The 13,608-nt window shown below is 36.8% G+C and overlaps 1 protein-coding gene across 11 annotated transcripts in view; it reads right to left on the bottom strand.

Annotated features, from left to right (window-relative positions):
* Window positions 1-13,608, bottom strand: part of BLTP1 (bridge-like lipid transfer protein family member 1) — a 261,114-nt gene that overhangs the window by 221,924 nt on the left and 25,582 nt on the right. For all 11 annotated transcript variants that reach the window (XM_063458398.1, XM_063458399.1, XM_063458403.1 and 8 more), the window contains exon 5: window positions 13,070-13,134. In XM_063458398.1, coding sequence (XP_063314468.1) covers window positions 13,070-13,134 — 65 coding nt within the window. The remainder of the gene's footprint in view (window positions 1-13,069; window positions 13,135-13,608) is intronic.

The raw sequence follows: 13,608 nt of genomic DNA, 5'->3' as shown, positions 1-13,608 counted from the left end.
AGGTTAACCCACAACAGAAATGGCATATGAATGGTTAGAGTGCAGAGATACAGACCTTGTATCTGCAAAGGATTTTGCAGATTTTTAAAGTTTTCTTTAAGCCAGAAGCAAAAGAGATACTTCAGATTTTTACAAAAACCCACAGATTCTTCAATGCATAAATTACATACTTTTTTTTTTCTTATAGCCATTAGGCATTGTCTGAGGTGATGTAGCACAAATAAGGTCTATTTTTGCTTGTGGCTTTAAGGGGTTTGTTAGATTTCGATAGAAGTATAAACTGGGTTAGACATTCTGACATAACAAAGCAGAAAAAAAATATATATAAAATAACATTAAAATATATATTTAATAGAATGGCATGGTTTTGTGCAGATCAGGATAAAACACAAGAAAAAGAGAAATATGTAGTACATCCCCTTATCCTGCAGGGACTTTTAAATCCACTTTCCCCTCAATTAAACTTCTTTTGACATCAACAATTCTGATTGGCTAAAATGTCCAGTGTGATATCATCTGTGAAAAGCAGCATTCATGTCTTTGCGTTCCATATTGTCGGAAAGGAGAGGAATTTCATTTTAATGCTGGAGGCATTGCAGAGGTGTTGGACCACGCTGTAAGCTAGCCACAGTCCCCAAAGGAGCCAAGTCTCATGTGAGTGATGAAGGTTGCGACTGTCTGAGATGCACACGGCATCTCTCCTAGCTGCCCCAAACTGGGAAGGCTACGCTGAAAAGAGGAGAAAAAAAAATGGAGGACAGGCAGGAACTTGGAGGATATTAGCAAGGTTCCAGAGTTATATACAGTGATTAGGAGGTGCATTTCTGGGAAGGGGAGTGCCATGCTTGATTTGCTTATTACATGTCTACCTGTCCTATAGAAGGGACAACTACCCTTCAGTCACACTGCTACAAGGACAAATATTAACCCCTTAAGACCGCAGCCAAATGTAGAAGTTGTGATCCAAAAAAAATTTAAACAAAACCTGGCATTTGCACTATATGTCTGTCCAACCGTAATTCACCTCTTTCATATTAAATGCACCCACACTTATTATATATCATTTTATTCAGGGGAAACAGGGCTTTCGTTTAAAATCAAATATTTAGGTATGGAACATAATTTAATATGAAAAAAATATAAAAAATATTGGAGAAAATAAGATTTTTTTTTAATTGTTTTAGTTCTACGTGACATTTTAACTGTGAATGTCAAAATACTGTTTGCTTTTACTGCAATACAATACACATATTTGTATTCAGCGATGTCGCACGTGTAAAACAGTACCCCCTATGTGCAGGTTTTATGGTGTTTTGGGAAGTTACAGGGTCAAATATAGCGTGTTACATATTTCAGTTTTTTCACATTGAAATTCGCCAGATTGGTTACGTTGCCTTTGAGACCATATGGTAGCCCAGGAATAAGAATTACCCCCATGATGGCATACCATTTGCAAAAGTAGACAACCCAAGGTATTGCAAATGGAGTATGTCCAGTCTTTTTTAGTAGCCACTTGGTCACAAACACTGGCCAAAGTTAGTGTTAATATTTGAAAATGCAAAAAACTAATTTGAACGCAAATTTTGGCCAGTGTTTGTGACTAAGTGGCTACTAAAAAAAACTGAACATACCCTATTTGCAATACCCTGGGTTGTCTACTATTGCAAATGGTATGCCATCATGGGGATAAGTTTCATTCCTGGGCTACCATACGGTCTCAAAGGCAACCTGGCGAATTTTAATGTGAAAAAACTCAAACGTAAACCTTATATTTGACTCTAACTTTTGAAAACACCATAAAACCTGTACATGAGGGGTACTGTTATACTCAGGAGACTTCGCTGAACACAAATATTAGTGTTTCAAAACAGTAAAACGTAGCACAACAATTATATCGTCAGTGTGCCATTTGTGTGTGAAAAATGCAAAAAATTTCACTGTCACTGACGATATCGTTGTTGTAATATATTTTACTGTTTTGAAACACTAATATTTGTGTTCAGCGAAGTCTTCCGAGTAAAACAGTACCCCCCATGTACAGGTTTTATGGTGTCTTGGAAAGTTACAGGGTTAAATATAGTGCTAGAAAATGTAATTCCCTGTACTTTTGGCCTGGGTTGTCAGGCAGGTCCTGCAAATTGTAATTGATAAAATGACCTAATTATGTAAAATGATTACATAAATATATACGTAGAATTATTTTTATATATATATATAATTGTTTTTATTTATATATAGGTATATAAATATATATAGTGATATATACGTATATATATATAGATATATATTATTTCGTTCTACATGTATTTTGATATCAATATATATTAATTTTAAAATACAGTTAGAACGAAATGACGCATGTTTATATCTTTTTCATCTATTTATTTTTTATTATTTTTTTAATTTTATTTTTTAACATATTTATATATTTATTTTTATTATATATAAATATATATAATGAAAATTATATATATATTTAATCAATATCATTGTACGTGTATTTTGATAATATATATATATAATTATGTATATATTAATATTAAAATACACGTAGACAGTGTATGTATGTATGTATATATATATATATATATATATATACTTAGATCATATATATAATAAATATATATATGATCTAAGTATATATAATCTTATTTTTACACTGTTTTAACTTATTTTATTTCCAGGCAGCAGGGGGAGAACCCACAGGCACTCCCCCTGCTGGCATTGACATGGACGGCTATGCCGTCCATGTGATCGCGGGCTCCTCGCAAGGACCTCATGATCACATGGCCCAGGGGGGCCGAAGAGGACGGAGGGGGATTCCCTGGGCTCCCAGGTAAGTCCCCCATACCGCGATCGCCGGCGACCGGGTAAGTGCAAAAGATCGCAGGACGTTCTATGCCGTCCTGCGGCGTTTAGAGCCACCAAAATAAGGACGGCATAGAACGTCATGCAGTCTTAAGGGGTTAAAACAGTAAATATTAAATCGTAAAAAAAAAATTAAAAAAAATTACAGTAGTTATAGGTAGGAAAATTGGTCCTACTATGTGTAGAATTAGTTGTTTAATGGTTGTATTAGGTACAAGATTATGGAAAAATGTACACATGTGGGCTATCATTGTACTTGAGAACAGTAGCAGAACACAGACATGGGTCGTTTACAGTGGTTGGAAATGCAGTTAAAAACAGTAACATTTTTATAATAAAGAAATTAAATTAAAAGTGTCAAAATGGTCTTTGTTAAATAGTCTTATTTCTGTTTGCATGTTAGGGGTGTTTTAGCCCTGACACCAATCAACTAACATTTGAACCATATTGAAAGGTTACTCCAGGCACCCTTCAGTGATTTGAAGTTGTAATTTGCTTGTAATTTGTGTGTGCAGTGCTTCAGTAGGAAACAAAGCACATAAAATGCCTCTTTTATATATTTTCTTCCTTTTATTTATTTAAAGGAGAGGGGTTACATAAAATAACCCTTTAACCCCTTAAGGACCGATCTTCTGGAATAAAAGGGAATCATGACATGTCACATGTCATGTGTCCTTAACGGGTTAAACAAACTCCCAATGCTAAAAGACAGAGAACATTACACAATGGATTAAACAATGACTTGATAATAAAGTAAAAGGGTTAAAACAGCAGATCGTTTTACCATCCTTTGGTAAGGGGTTAAGACAGATATTGAAAAACAGAAAGATAAATCTGTCTGCTACATATCCTCGTCACAGGCAAGTGGGTTAAACGAATAACCTAAATATGTCATTTTGCTCAAGCGGAATTTCAGTTTCAGACATTGGCTGAAAATATATTGGCAGAGGACTTCTGTTATTTTTTTTTTCTATTTAGAAACCGCAGGCTCTAAGCTCATTAATACGTATTAAACAGTACATGCCCCAGCTTCTTTTGAGGTATACTTTTGCCAGTTTTTAAATGTTAATGGTTTACAGTTAGCGCTTTGGAAAAGGACTGTTCTATAGGACATCAGCAGAAAAAGTAAACTGAGCTGTAGAAGTCGGAAGCCGATCTAGTCGCATTCACTGGCTGAGAGTGTCAGCTGACCAACTGTAATGGGGTTCAGCTCAGTATATGCAACGTTTCATACCGAGAAGCTGCACGTACAGACTCCAAGCACATGATCACTTCAAATCGCTGAAGTGGTTATAGTGCTTTTATAGTTAGAAAATGCTTTGCTATCACCACTGCTTTTCCAGTCATATTTTGTGGAATTTTGGAGATCCATATGACCATAAGGAAATGTGGGCTAGATGAAGATGCCCAGATGCATCTGGGATGTCTGTATGATGTGCCCTGTTTACAGAAGCTAACCTTTTGTCTTCCCTGACATGACCAGGCAAACCCCAGATAAATTGCCAAACTGTAAGCAAACTGGTTGATTTTTCTTTCATTTTATTTTTTTTCTTTGGGGGGCCAGGGATGAGGGAGGATGTCCAAGGCAGCACACTGTAGTATTTATTGTGGTCTAAATGTTCCTTTCAATCTTCCATTTTAGCACCCATGCTACAAAATAATGGCCAAAATGGCCTGTGGTAGTTCACAGGTTTAACTTTCACATATGAGCACACCAGCTTGTACAAGTTTAGTGCGATCATTGGAGACAGATGACCACATGAGTTCTCAATCCATATGTGAAAGCAAGTAGCATGCATATGCTTAATGGTCAGATCCTGTATCAAACGGTCTATTCAGTAAACAGGTGGTTGGAAAAAGAAGGCAGTATAACCAATGCTCATTTTATAAGAAAGTATACCCCTGAGCACAGGTTAATAATCAAGGTTTGGCATTAATGCTCCATTACATTAAAGTAAATTAAAAATAGCAGGTACTAGGCATCTAATGCTTAGTTTCCACTGAGCGGTATGGTTCGGGTCGGTACGGTTCGGAAGGGTTAGAATGGTCCAGACGATTCAGGTGAGCGTTTCCACTGCAAGTCGGAACGCCAGGGGACATGTGGGGTTTAGACCAAATGCCTAGCGTATCATTTGTCGTGAGCATTGACGTTTTCCTGTCCGCCAATCAATGGATTGTATAGTGTGACGCCAGTAGCTCCGCCCTAACCGTCCCATACCATTTCCTATGGTCCTAAATCTGAAGGGGACCAGGAATGGTGCGGTTTGGTTCCGTTGTATGAGCCACTTTCATAATGGAAACACTCAAAATAGCGTACCAGACCGTACCATTCAGTGTAAACAGGGAATTAGTGATACAAATGATAGTGTAACGTATTTTAAAAGTAACCAGCACTATACACCCAGTATGCTGTGTACTGTATGCTGAAAATGAAGGAGAAAAAAATACTGTAAAATGTTGAAATATATTTTATTTTACTCCGGCATTACAAAAATACATGACTCCTTTTAATTCAAATCTTTCAGTTGTCGACATGAAACATGAACAAAATGCAATGTACGCAAGAGGAGCCACAGGGGGCCAGAAACAGTATGGCACAGCGTTGCTGTAGCTCAATAGCTGCTTTATAGGAAATATTTACTTGTGACACAAGAACTGTGTGAAATCTTGTTAACAGGTCTAATTTTAAAAGGTACAAATATAAAGTCTGTCGTCAATCTGCAAACTACATCAAATGTGATTCAGAACAAATGTTAGTGCGATTATGTGGCAATATAATTATTGTATTTCTTATATAGTGCTCTATATCCAGGGTACTGAATGTATTTTAGTTGTAATAAGCATTAATAGGTATATTAATAATACAAATCTTTAGATCTTTTTTATAATACAAAGTAGTCCACTAACACATGTTTACAGGGTACTAGAAATAAGCATAAAACATTTTGGCTTTTAAACATGTTCCCATAAAATGCAAAGTAAATTGTATACAAATGAAAAATGTCAGAATATTAAATTATTTCCATGCTTGTTTTATAGGATTGGATTCCAATCTGGATACTGAGGGTAGGAATACCAGGAAAGAGCACACAGTAATGGAGGAACAACATCCACACATGTATTTAGTGCTTCACGCTTAACCGTAGAAGAGGCAGGGCAACAACTGTATTGTACTATGGATATAAACATTATTAAGAGCACCTTAGGTATATCTCAACACTCCAACTTGCTCACACATGTACAGACTGGATTCCTTGAAATAACTACTGCTCCCTGATTGTCCCCGAAGACCTGGACTGGTTCATATTGACATTGATTGTCCATTTTTCTGAGTAACTGTATCAGGTACACATTTTCGTGTAAAGTCGTAGTTAAAGCCATTTATTCAGCTTTATAAGAGGATACAGTTACTGTAGACTGTTTCTTGGACTTCCATTCCATTGGTGGACCCTTCTCTGTTAGACTAAAGCAGTACCGGTTGTGCTCCTCCTATCATTCACATCAGAAGTGCGGTTAGCATCACTGAATACTTCTATTCTCAGGTCTTGATTACACTTCTTGTAGCATAACTCATAGTTGATGGTATGTTTCAAGTATCTCATCACATGTTTAGCTGTGACCAAATGTTGTTCTGTTTGTCCTGACAAGCATTGTGATAGTTTATGGATTACCCAGCTTAAAGAGACACTATACTCATCAGAACAACTACAGCGTAATGTAGTTGTTCTGGTGAGTATAATCCTATACTTTGGTCTTTTTGCAGTAAACACAGTCTTTTCAAAGAAAATGCAGTGTTTACATTAATAGGCTAGGGATACCTCCACTGGCCACTCTTCATATGACCACTAGAGGTGCTTCTTAGGGCAGTGCTGCACAGTGTGCAGCACTGCCATTCAGTGTCTCCACCCTCTGCATTGAGAAACTGAACTTTCATCATAGAGAAGCTGATTGGCCAGGGCTGTGTTTGGCTTGTGCTGGCTCTGCACATGATCTGCCTCCTTGACAATCTCAGCCAATCCTATGTGAAAGTATTGTGATTGGCCCAGATCACTACTTTTGATGTCGTCATAAGGGCACTTATCTAACCAATCAATATCCTATCCTTATGACTGCTAGAAAAGTGGATTGGGCATGCCTAAGATTTACAGAGATTTGGGATCTTAAAGAGGGAGTCTGATCAGTGTGACACATGCAGAGCAGACTCCGATATGTTGTCTCTCACTTCTGCTGATGCAAAATGATGCCATGTTTCTTTAATTAGTAGACTGATCTGAAACAGTTGTCTTACTTTATTTTGGTTTGAATACTTGTTTAACCCCTTAAGGACCAAACTTCTAGAATAAAAGGGAATCATGACATGTCACGTGTCCTTAAGGGGTTAAAAGAGTTTGCTTGATGGCTTAACAAAATATCAAGTGATGCATGTTCATTTAAATGGTCATGTTGCACTTGAGGACAAATTCTACCTCACTGCTTTAAATTGTACAATGACTTATGCAATCTGAGAACTAGAGTTTTGTTTTGTTTGGACTTCTTAACATCATCTGAGTCAGTCATATTGTGCTGCTAAAAAATTACTGATGAACTCTTTACAGTTGTAGAGAATATTTATTGGTCAAAACCATTACCATTTACTCTTAGTGAATCCATTAAGTCTTCCAAGTACTGGGTAATTGTTCTCTTTTATGGTAACGCGGCCATGATAATTTCTTGGTTGGCCAATTCCCTCATTCATTGAGTTTTTTTTTTTTTATTTAGAGATCTGCATCTCTTCTGAACTCAACAAAAAAGGTACCATTCCATCACCTTGCATAATATGGATGGCAGACAGTTTAAGTGATTCAGGCAAGCCTTTCAGAATTATTGCAATAAGCAAAATATTTTCATTTCTTAATGATGTAATGGCGGTCTCTGCACATACAACATAGTCCGTCACACCTTTTTGAAGAAACATTAGCTAGGTGTATAAACTAGTTATTCTGGGCTTTCCCTTGCCGCGTAAGAATCTTTCAAGTATTTGAAGGGACTTTTTTCCATCATCAGTTACCTCAGTCTTTTATTATCCAAGAACTGAATTAACACAGCATATGCTTTCTTATTCTTATATTTATCTTCATCCTCATCATCAATATCATCAGGTCCACGAAGGATGGCTTCTATGAGATTCATCAAGCACAGATGTTCAAAGAACTTTGACTCCCATAACCTGTAGTTTTCCTTTCCATCAAAGCAAAGCCTGCCTTCATCGGTTTTCAGAATCTTTTCTCAGCCGAACCTTTTAACAGCTGCCTGAGGGCAGGCTAAATTGAGCAAATAATTGAGGACCACCACAAACTGTTTTAGAGCTTCACAGTTACATAATCAACAAGGGAAGAGGTGGGACGACAACTTTATTGTAGCATGGAGATGAAAACTCTTGTACGCTTGTTGTTTATATACAGGAGTTGCTTTAAGTTTCTTACATTCAATTATCACTGGGTATATTATCTAGCTGTTGCACATGTTATGTAATGTTCTATAGATCTATAGTTCAGATCTTCACAGACCATTACACATGACAAAAAAAGAACCTGGAAATGCTCATAGGCTCTGCCTTCTACAGTAATCTTATATCACAATCTCAAGACGAGCAGAATGTGAGAAAATAGAATAAATGGAGCAGGTTAAAAAGTAATTTGGGCGCATCCGCATCACTGACGCGCTTCTCTCAATAATGAAGTAGGGAAGTATGGGAACTTCGTGCCAAATATCTGATTGTTGTAGGATGAAACATCCCAAGAGTTTTAAAAACATAAAATGCCCCCATCACATGCAAATGCAAGTATCCAGAGGTTTGTCATAAATGGGTTGTAATCCTACATAAATGCATGCTGGATCTCATGCTAGTCTAGACAGAGGAAATGGGCAAGAACGTAAATCACTTACTTCAAAATTGCTGAATTTGAACGGATACACACCAAGATTACTCACAACTCAAGAGGACACCATCATATAGAACTTTACAAAACCTGATTTATCATTTTTGTCTAAAGGACTGTTATTTGTATCTATATCTGGCATGATCTATTTAAATGGGAGGTTGAATACTTTAAGTTCAGGAATCTGAAATGCAAAGTGTTCTTTGTTCATAACACCACTGAACAAACCGATAAGACATTTAGACTCAGAAGCACATTCGACTTGCCTGCCAACAACATGACAATATCCCTTTGATTAGTGAAATTCAATGGGGTCAATCTAACATTTCTGAAGAGGAATGGTAAACTCTAAAAACACTGGCCATAGATAATCCAATCACTGTTCGGCCAGCTAATAAATGCAAGGGGATTCTGGTAATTAATTATTCAGATTCCTGGATGACATTTTGATCCAACATGGTGACTCCAACACCTATCAGAAAAATTCTACGGAATGTTTCCTATAGTATTTTAGAACCTCGTTTTAACCAACATTACTAATGTGTGCCCAGGATTCTGTGGATGTCATTTAACAACTCCAAAATATTTGCTTTAGTAATTGATCAGTGTTGTTGGATGGTTTGGGTATAATTACATTGGGGCACCAAAAGAAGTTTGACAAATGTTATGTTTAGCAACACTGGAATTTCGATATTGGGCAGCTATGGCCTAAATATATGCAAACACATTCTTGAAAATTTATTAATCTACACACATTCTCCCAATATTGAGACACAATATGCTACATTGACGATGAGTTGCTAATATGGTCAGGCACAGAAAGACTTTGGCCATGGAAGAACATCTTAACCGCTTACCCACTGCAGTCAGACCTTCTCTGAAATATAGCTAAGCAAATTGAATATTTGGATGTAAGGGACACTATAGTCACCCAAACAACTCTAGATTAATAAAGCAGTTTTGGTGTATAGATCATGCCTCTGCAGTCCAACTACTCAATTCTCTGTCATTTAGGAGTTGAATCACTTTGTTTATGCAGCCCTAGGCACACCTTCCTGCATGTGACTTGCACATTCTTCCTAAACACTTCCTTTAAAGAGTCATCTAATGTTTACACCTCCTTTATTTCAACCCCAGCTTAAATTAGAATTACTTATTTCCTGCTCCGTTAACAGCTAGCTAGACCCTGCAGGATCTACATAAACATTTAAAGTAAGTTACATCTGATTGAAAATGAAATCATTTTGTTTTCATGCAGGCTGTGTCATTTACAGACAGGGAAGGTGTGGCGAGGGGTACATAAACAGAAATAAAAGTGATTTACCTCCTCAATGGAAGACAATTGAGCAGTGAAACTTCGGAGGCATTAGATACAAAATGGCTTCATTAAGCTAAAGTTGTTTGGTGACTATAGTGTCCCTTTAAGAATGACCAACTTGTCTAATCCTTAGCAGAAAGAGACAGACAGAAATACACTCTTACATGGAAACAAAGAATGTGACGGCAGAAAAGAACCATTCGGCCCATCTAGTCTGCCCAATATTTCAAAATACTTTCATTAGTCCCTAAACTTATCTTATAGTGAGGATAGCCTTATGCCTATCCCACGCATGCTTAAACTCCTTTACTGTGTTAACCTCTACCACTTCAGCTGGAAGGCTATTCCATGCATCCACTGCCCTCTCAGTAAAGTAACACTTCCTGAAATTATTTTTAAACCTTTGCCCCTCTAATTTAAGACTATGTCCTCTTGTTAGGGTAGTTCTCCTTTTAAATAGAGTCTCCTCATTTACGGTGTTGATTCCCTTTATGTATTTTAATGTTTCTATCATATCCCCCCAGTCTCATCTTTCCTCCAAGCTATACATGTTAAGATCCTTTAACCTTTCCTTGTAAGTTTTATCCTGCAATCCATGAACCAGTTTAGTAGCCCTTCTTTGAACTCTCTCTAAAGTATCAATATCCTTCTGAAGATACGGTCTCCAGTACTGCGTACAATACTCCAAGTGAGGTCTCACCAGTGTTCTGTACAATGGCATGAGCACTTCCCTCTTTCTACTGCTAATACCTCTCCCTATACAACCAAGCATTCTGCTAGCATTTCCTGCTGCTCTATTGCATTGTCTGCCTACCTTTAAGTCATCTGAAATAATTACTCCTAAATCCCTTTCCTCAGATGTTGAGGTTAGTAGGGTATTAAATATCCTATACTCTTCCCTTGGGTGCATTATCTTGCACTTATCCACATTAAATGTCAGTTGACACAGCTCTGACCATTTTTCAAATTTTTCTAAATCATTTGCCATTTGGCTAATCCTTCCTGGAACATCAACCCTGTTGCAAATTTTAGTATCATCAGCAAAAAGACATACCTTACCATCAAGACCTTCTGCAATATCACTAATAAAAATATTAAAGAGAATTCGTCCAAGTACAGATCCCTGAGGTACCCCACTGGTAACTAGACCTTGCTTCGAATATACTCCATTGACTACAACCCTCTGTTGCCTGTCATTTAGCCACTGCCTAACTTATTCAACAATATTGGAATCCAAACTCAAAGATTACAGTTTATTTATGAGCCTTCTATGTGGAACAGTGTCAAAAGCTTTACTGAAATCTAGGTAAACAATGTCTACTGCACCACCCTATTATTTTAGTTACTCAATAAAAAAAAAAATCAATAAGATTAGTTTGGCATGATCTCCCTGAAGTAAACCCATGTTGTCTCTGATCTTGAAATCCATGTGATTTTTAGCTGTTCAACAATCCTATCCTTTAACATGGTTTCCATCACTTTCCCAACTACTGAAGTAAGGCTTACTAGCCTATAGTTGCCCGACTCCTCCCTACTACCTTTCTGTATTGCATCAGGCGCCATCGACTTATTTGTCTTTACTTTTGACTGTTGAAATAGAACCTTAAACTCACATGTAACAAATGACTCATTTGTCCTTTTTCCTAACTGAGGCCCCTTTCCTTCATTTTCATCTGTAAATACTGAACAAAAATATTCATCGAGGCAATCAGCTAGACCTTTATCCTCTTCTACATACATTCCTTCTTTTGTTTTTAATCTAACTAATCCTTGTTTTACTTTCCTTTTCTTTTTATGTATCAAAAAATGTTTTATCCCCTTTTTTTTCCTGACTGCTATTTTCTCTTCTGTGTGAGATTTGGAAGCTCTTATAACTTGCCCATTGCTCCAAATACATAATGTGACATATCCACACACACAATTCCACAAGCAATCCCCATACACAGCCCACATTCATAGGTAAACAATACCCCAAACTACTCCTGAACAAATACAATATAATAGCTCATATACGCACAAATACAACGATACAAAGCTACTGCAGTATAAATAACACAAGCAGAATACGGCAACATGCACACCTCAATTTAAAAAAAATAGGACCGGCACGCTACGGGACATCACAATCTTATTTTGGCACAGTGCTGCTAAAAAGTTGCCTACCCCTGCTCCAGTGCATATCATTAACAAATTATGTACAGCTTTGAATTTGCTTACACCAGTGGTGGCAAGACCTTTGCAAATTGGTTTCTCACATGTTCAGGTTTTGCATGTGCTATGGTACAAGCTCCTTTCTGCTCTTTCACGCCACTGGACAACAGGGATGAGACTCCCCCAGTAAGCTAATATTAGGATTCCCAACATACATATAAAAAGAATTGAGAGGGAATGGGTCCAAGTGACATGGCAATGACAACGGGTGAAGCATGTTACATGGGGTGGGTAAAAATACAGACTTGTTTTGACGAATACACATGGACAATATACAAATTTCTCCATGAAGTATTACATTCAGTGAAATTTCTTATAAGTACTCCCCCCTGCATTCACAAACACTAACGTTTGCAACATACTCCCCTTCATTTACACACAAGCTCTGAAAACTCACACAAATACATCCTCAGACTAAAGTACAAAATGTAATCACCATAATCACTACAGTCTGCTATGTTCTGTGTCAAATTTCTTGAATGGATTTAAACAAATTGAGTGAATTTAAACAAAAGCCTAACACCCCTGAAAGTGCCAGAGATGCTTTAATGTATTTGTATGATTTGTTTTGCTTAACTACTACACTGTACTCTAAGAAAAAAAATCCGACTTTGTCTTAAAAATAGGAAAAGTTCACGCAGACACAGAAGAAATCCCTTCTTGATTTGAGAGAAACTGAATGCCTCACAGTTCTCCCTAAAAACCTCAAACATCATATAAGACTAACATACATTTTCCTTTAATACATACTCACCGTGTTGTTTTTGCTTTGGGTTGTACATTTTCCACCAACGAAAAATGATGAAGCCATCTTGTATCCTAAAATAAACACACAAAATTATTTTGGCTCATAATCAATTTCACAGGCATTCAAAAAATGTTTAATTGCAATCACACTTCTTCCCAGAAGCACTTCAGTAATACATGTAGTAACAAGACTCACCTAAACAACATATTGCCTCCTGGTATTTAGCAGATATATAAGATAATTTGACTATACTATAGAATGATTAAACTGAGCATTTTTCTACTTAAGCAAGTCATGAAATTGTATCTGACAACTATCGTTTCAGCAAAAAATTAGTTTTAACAGAATTGGGTTATGTGTAAAAATTGTTACTTTGTATGTGGTTTTCCTGGAACTTTATGTGTTTGCACCTATGTACTCCTTTATTTGCTTCAATCTATTACCTGGTGCCCCTTTACTCCTTCACATTACAATTTACGTTTTTGGCCTCATAATGAGGAAAGAAAGAATAATGAAAAAAACACAGAATAATAAAAATGTGGCAG

The sequence above is a fragment of the Pelobates fuscus genome, chromosome 6 (genome assembly GCF_036172605.1).
Source record: "Pelobates fuscus isolate aPelFus1 chromosome 6, aPelFus1.pri, whole genome shotgun sequence".
Classification (NCBI taxonomy): domain Eukaryota; kingdom Metazoa; phylum Chordata; class Amphibia; order Anura; family Pelobatidae; genus Pelobates; species Pelobates fuscus.
This window is presented reverse-complemented; position numbering and strand designations above follow the sequence as displayed.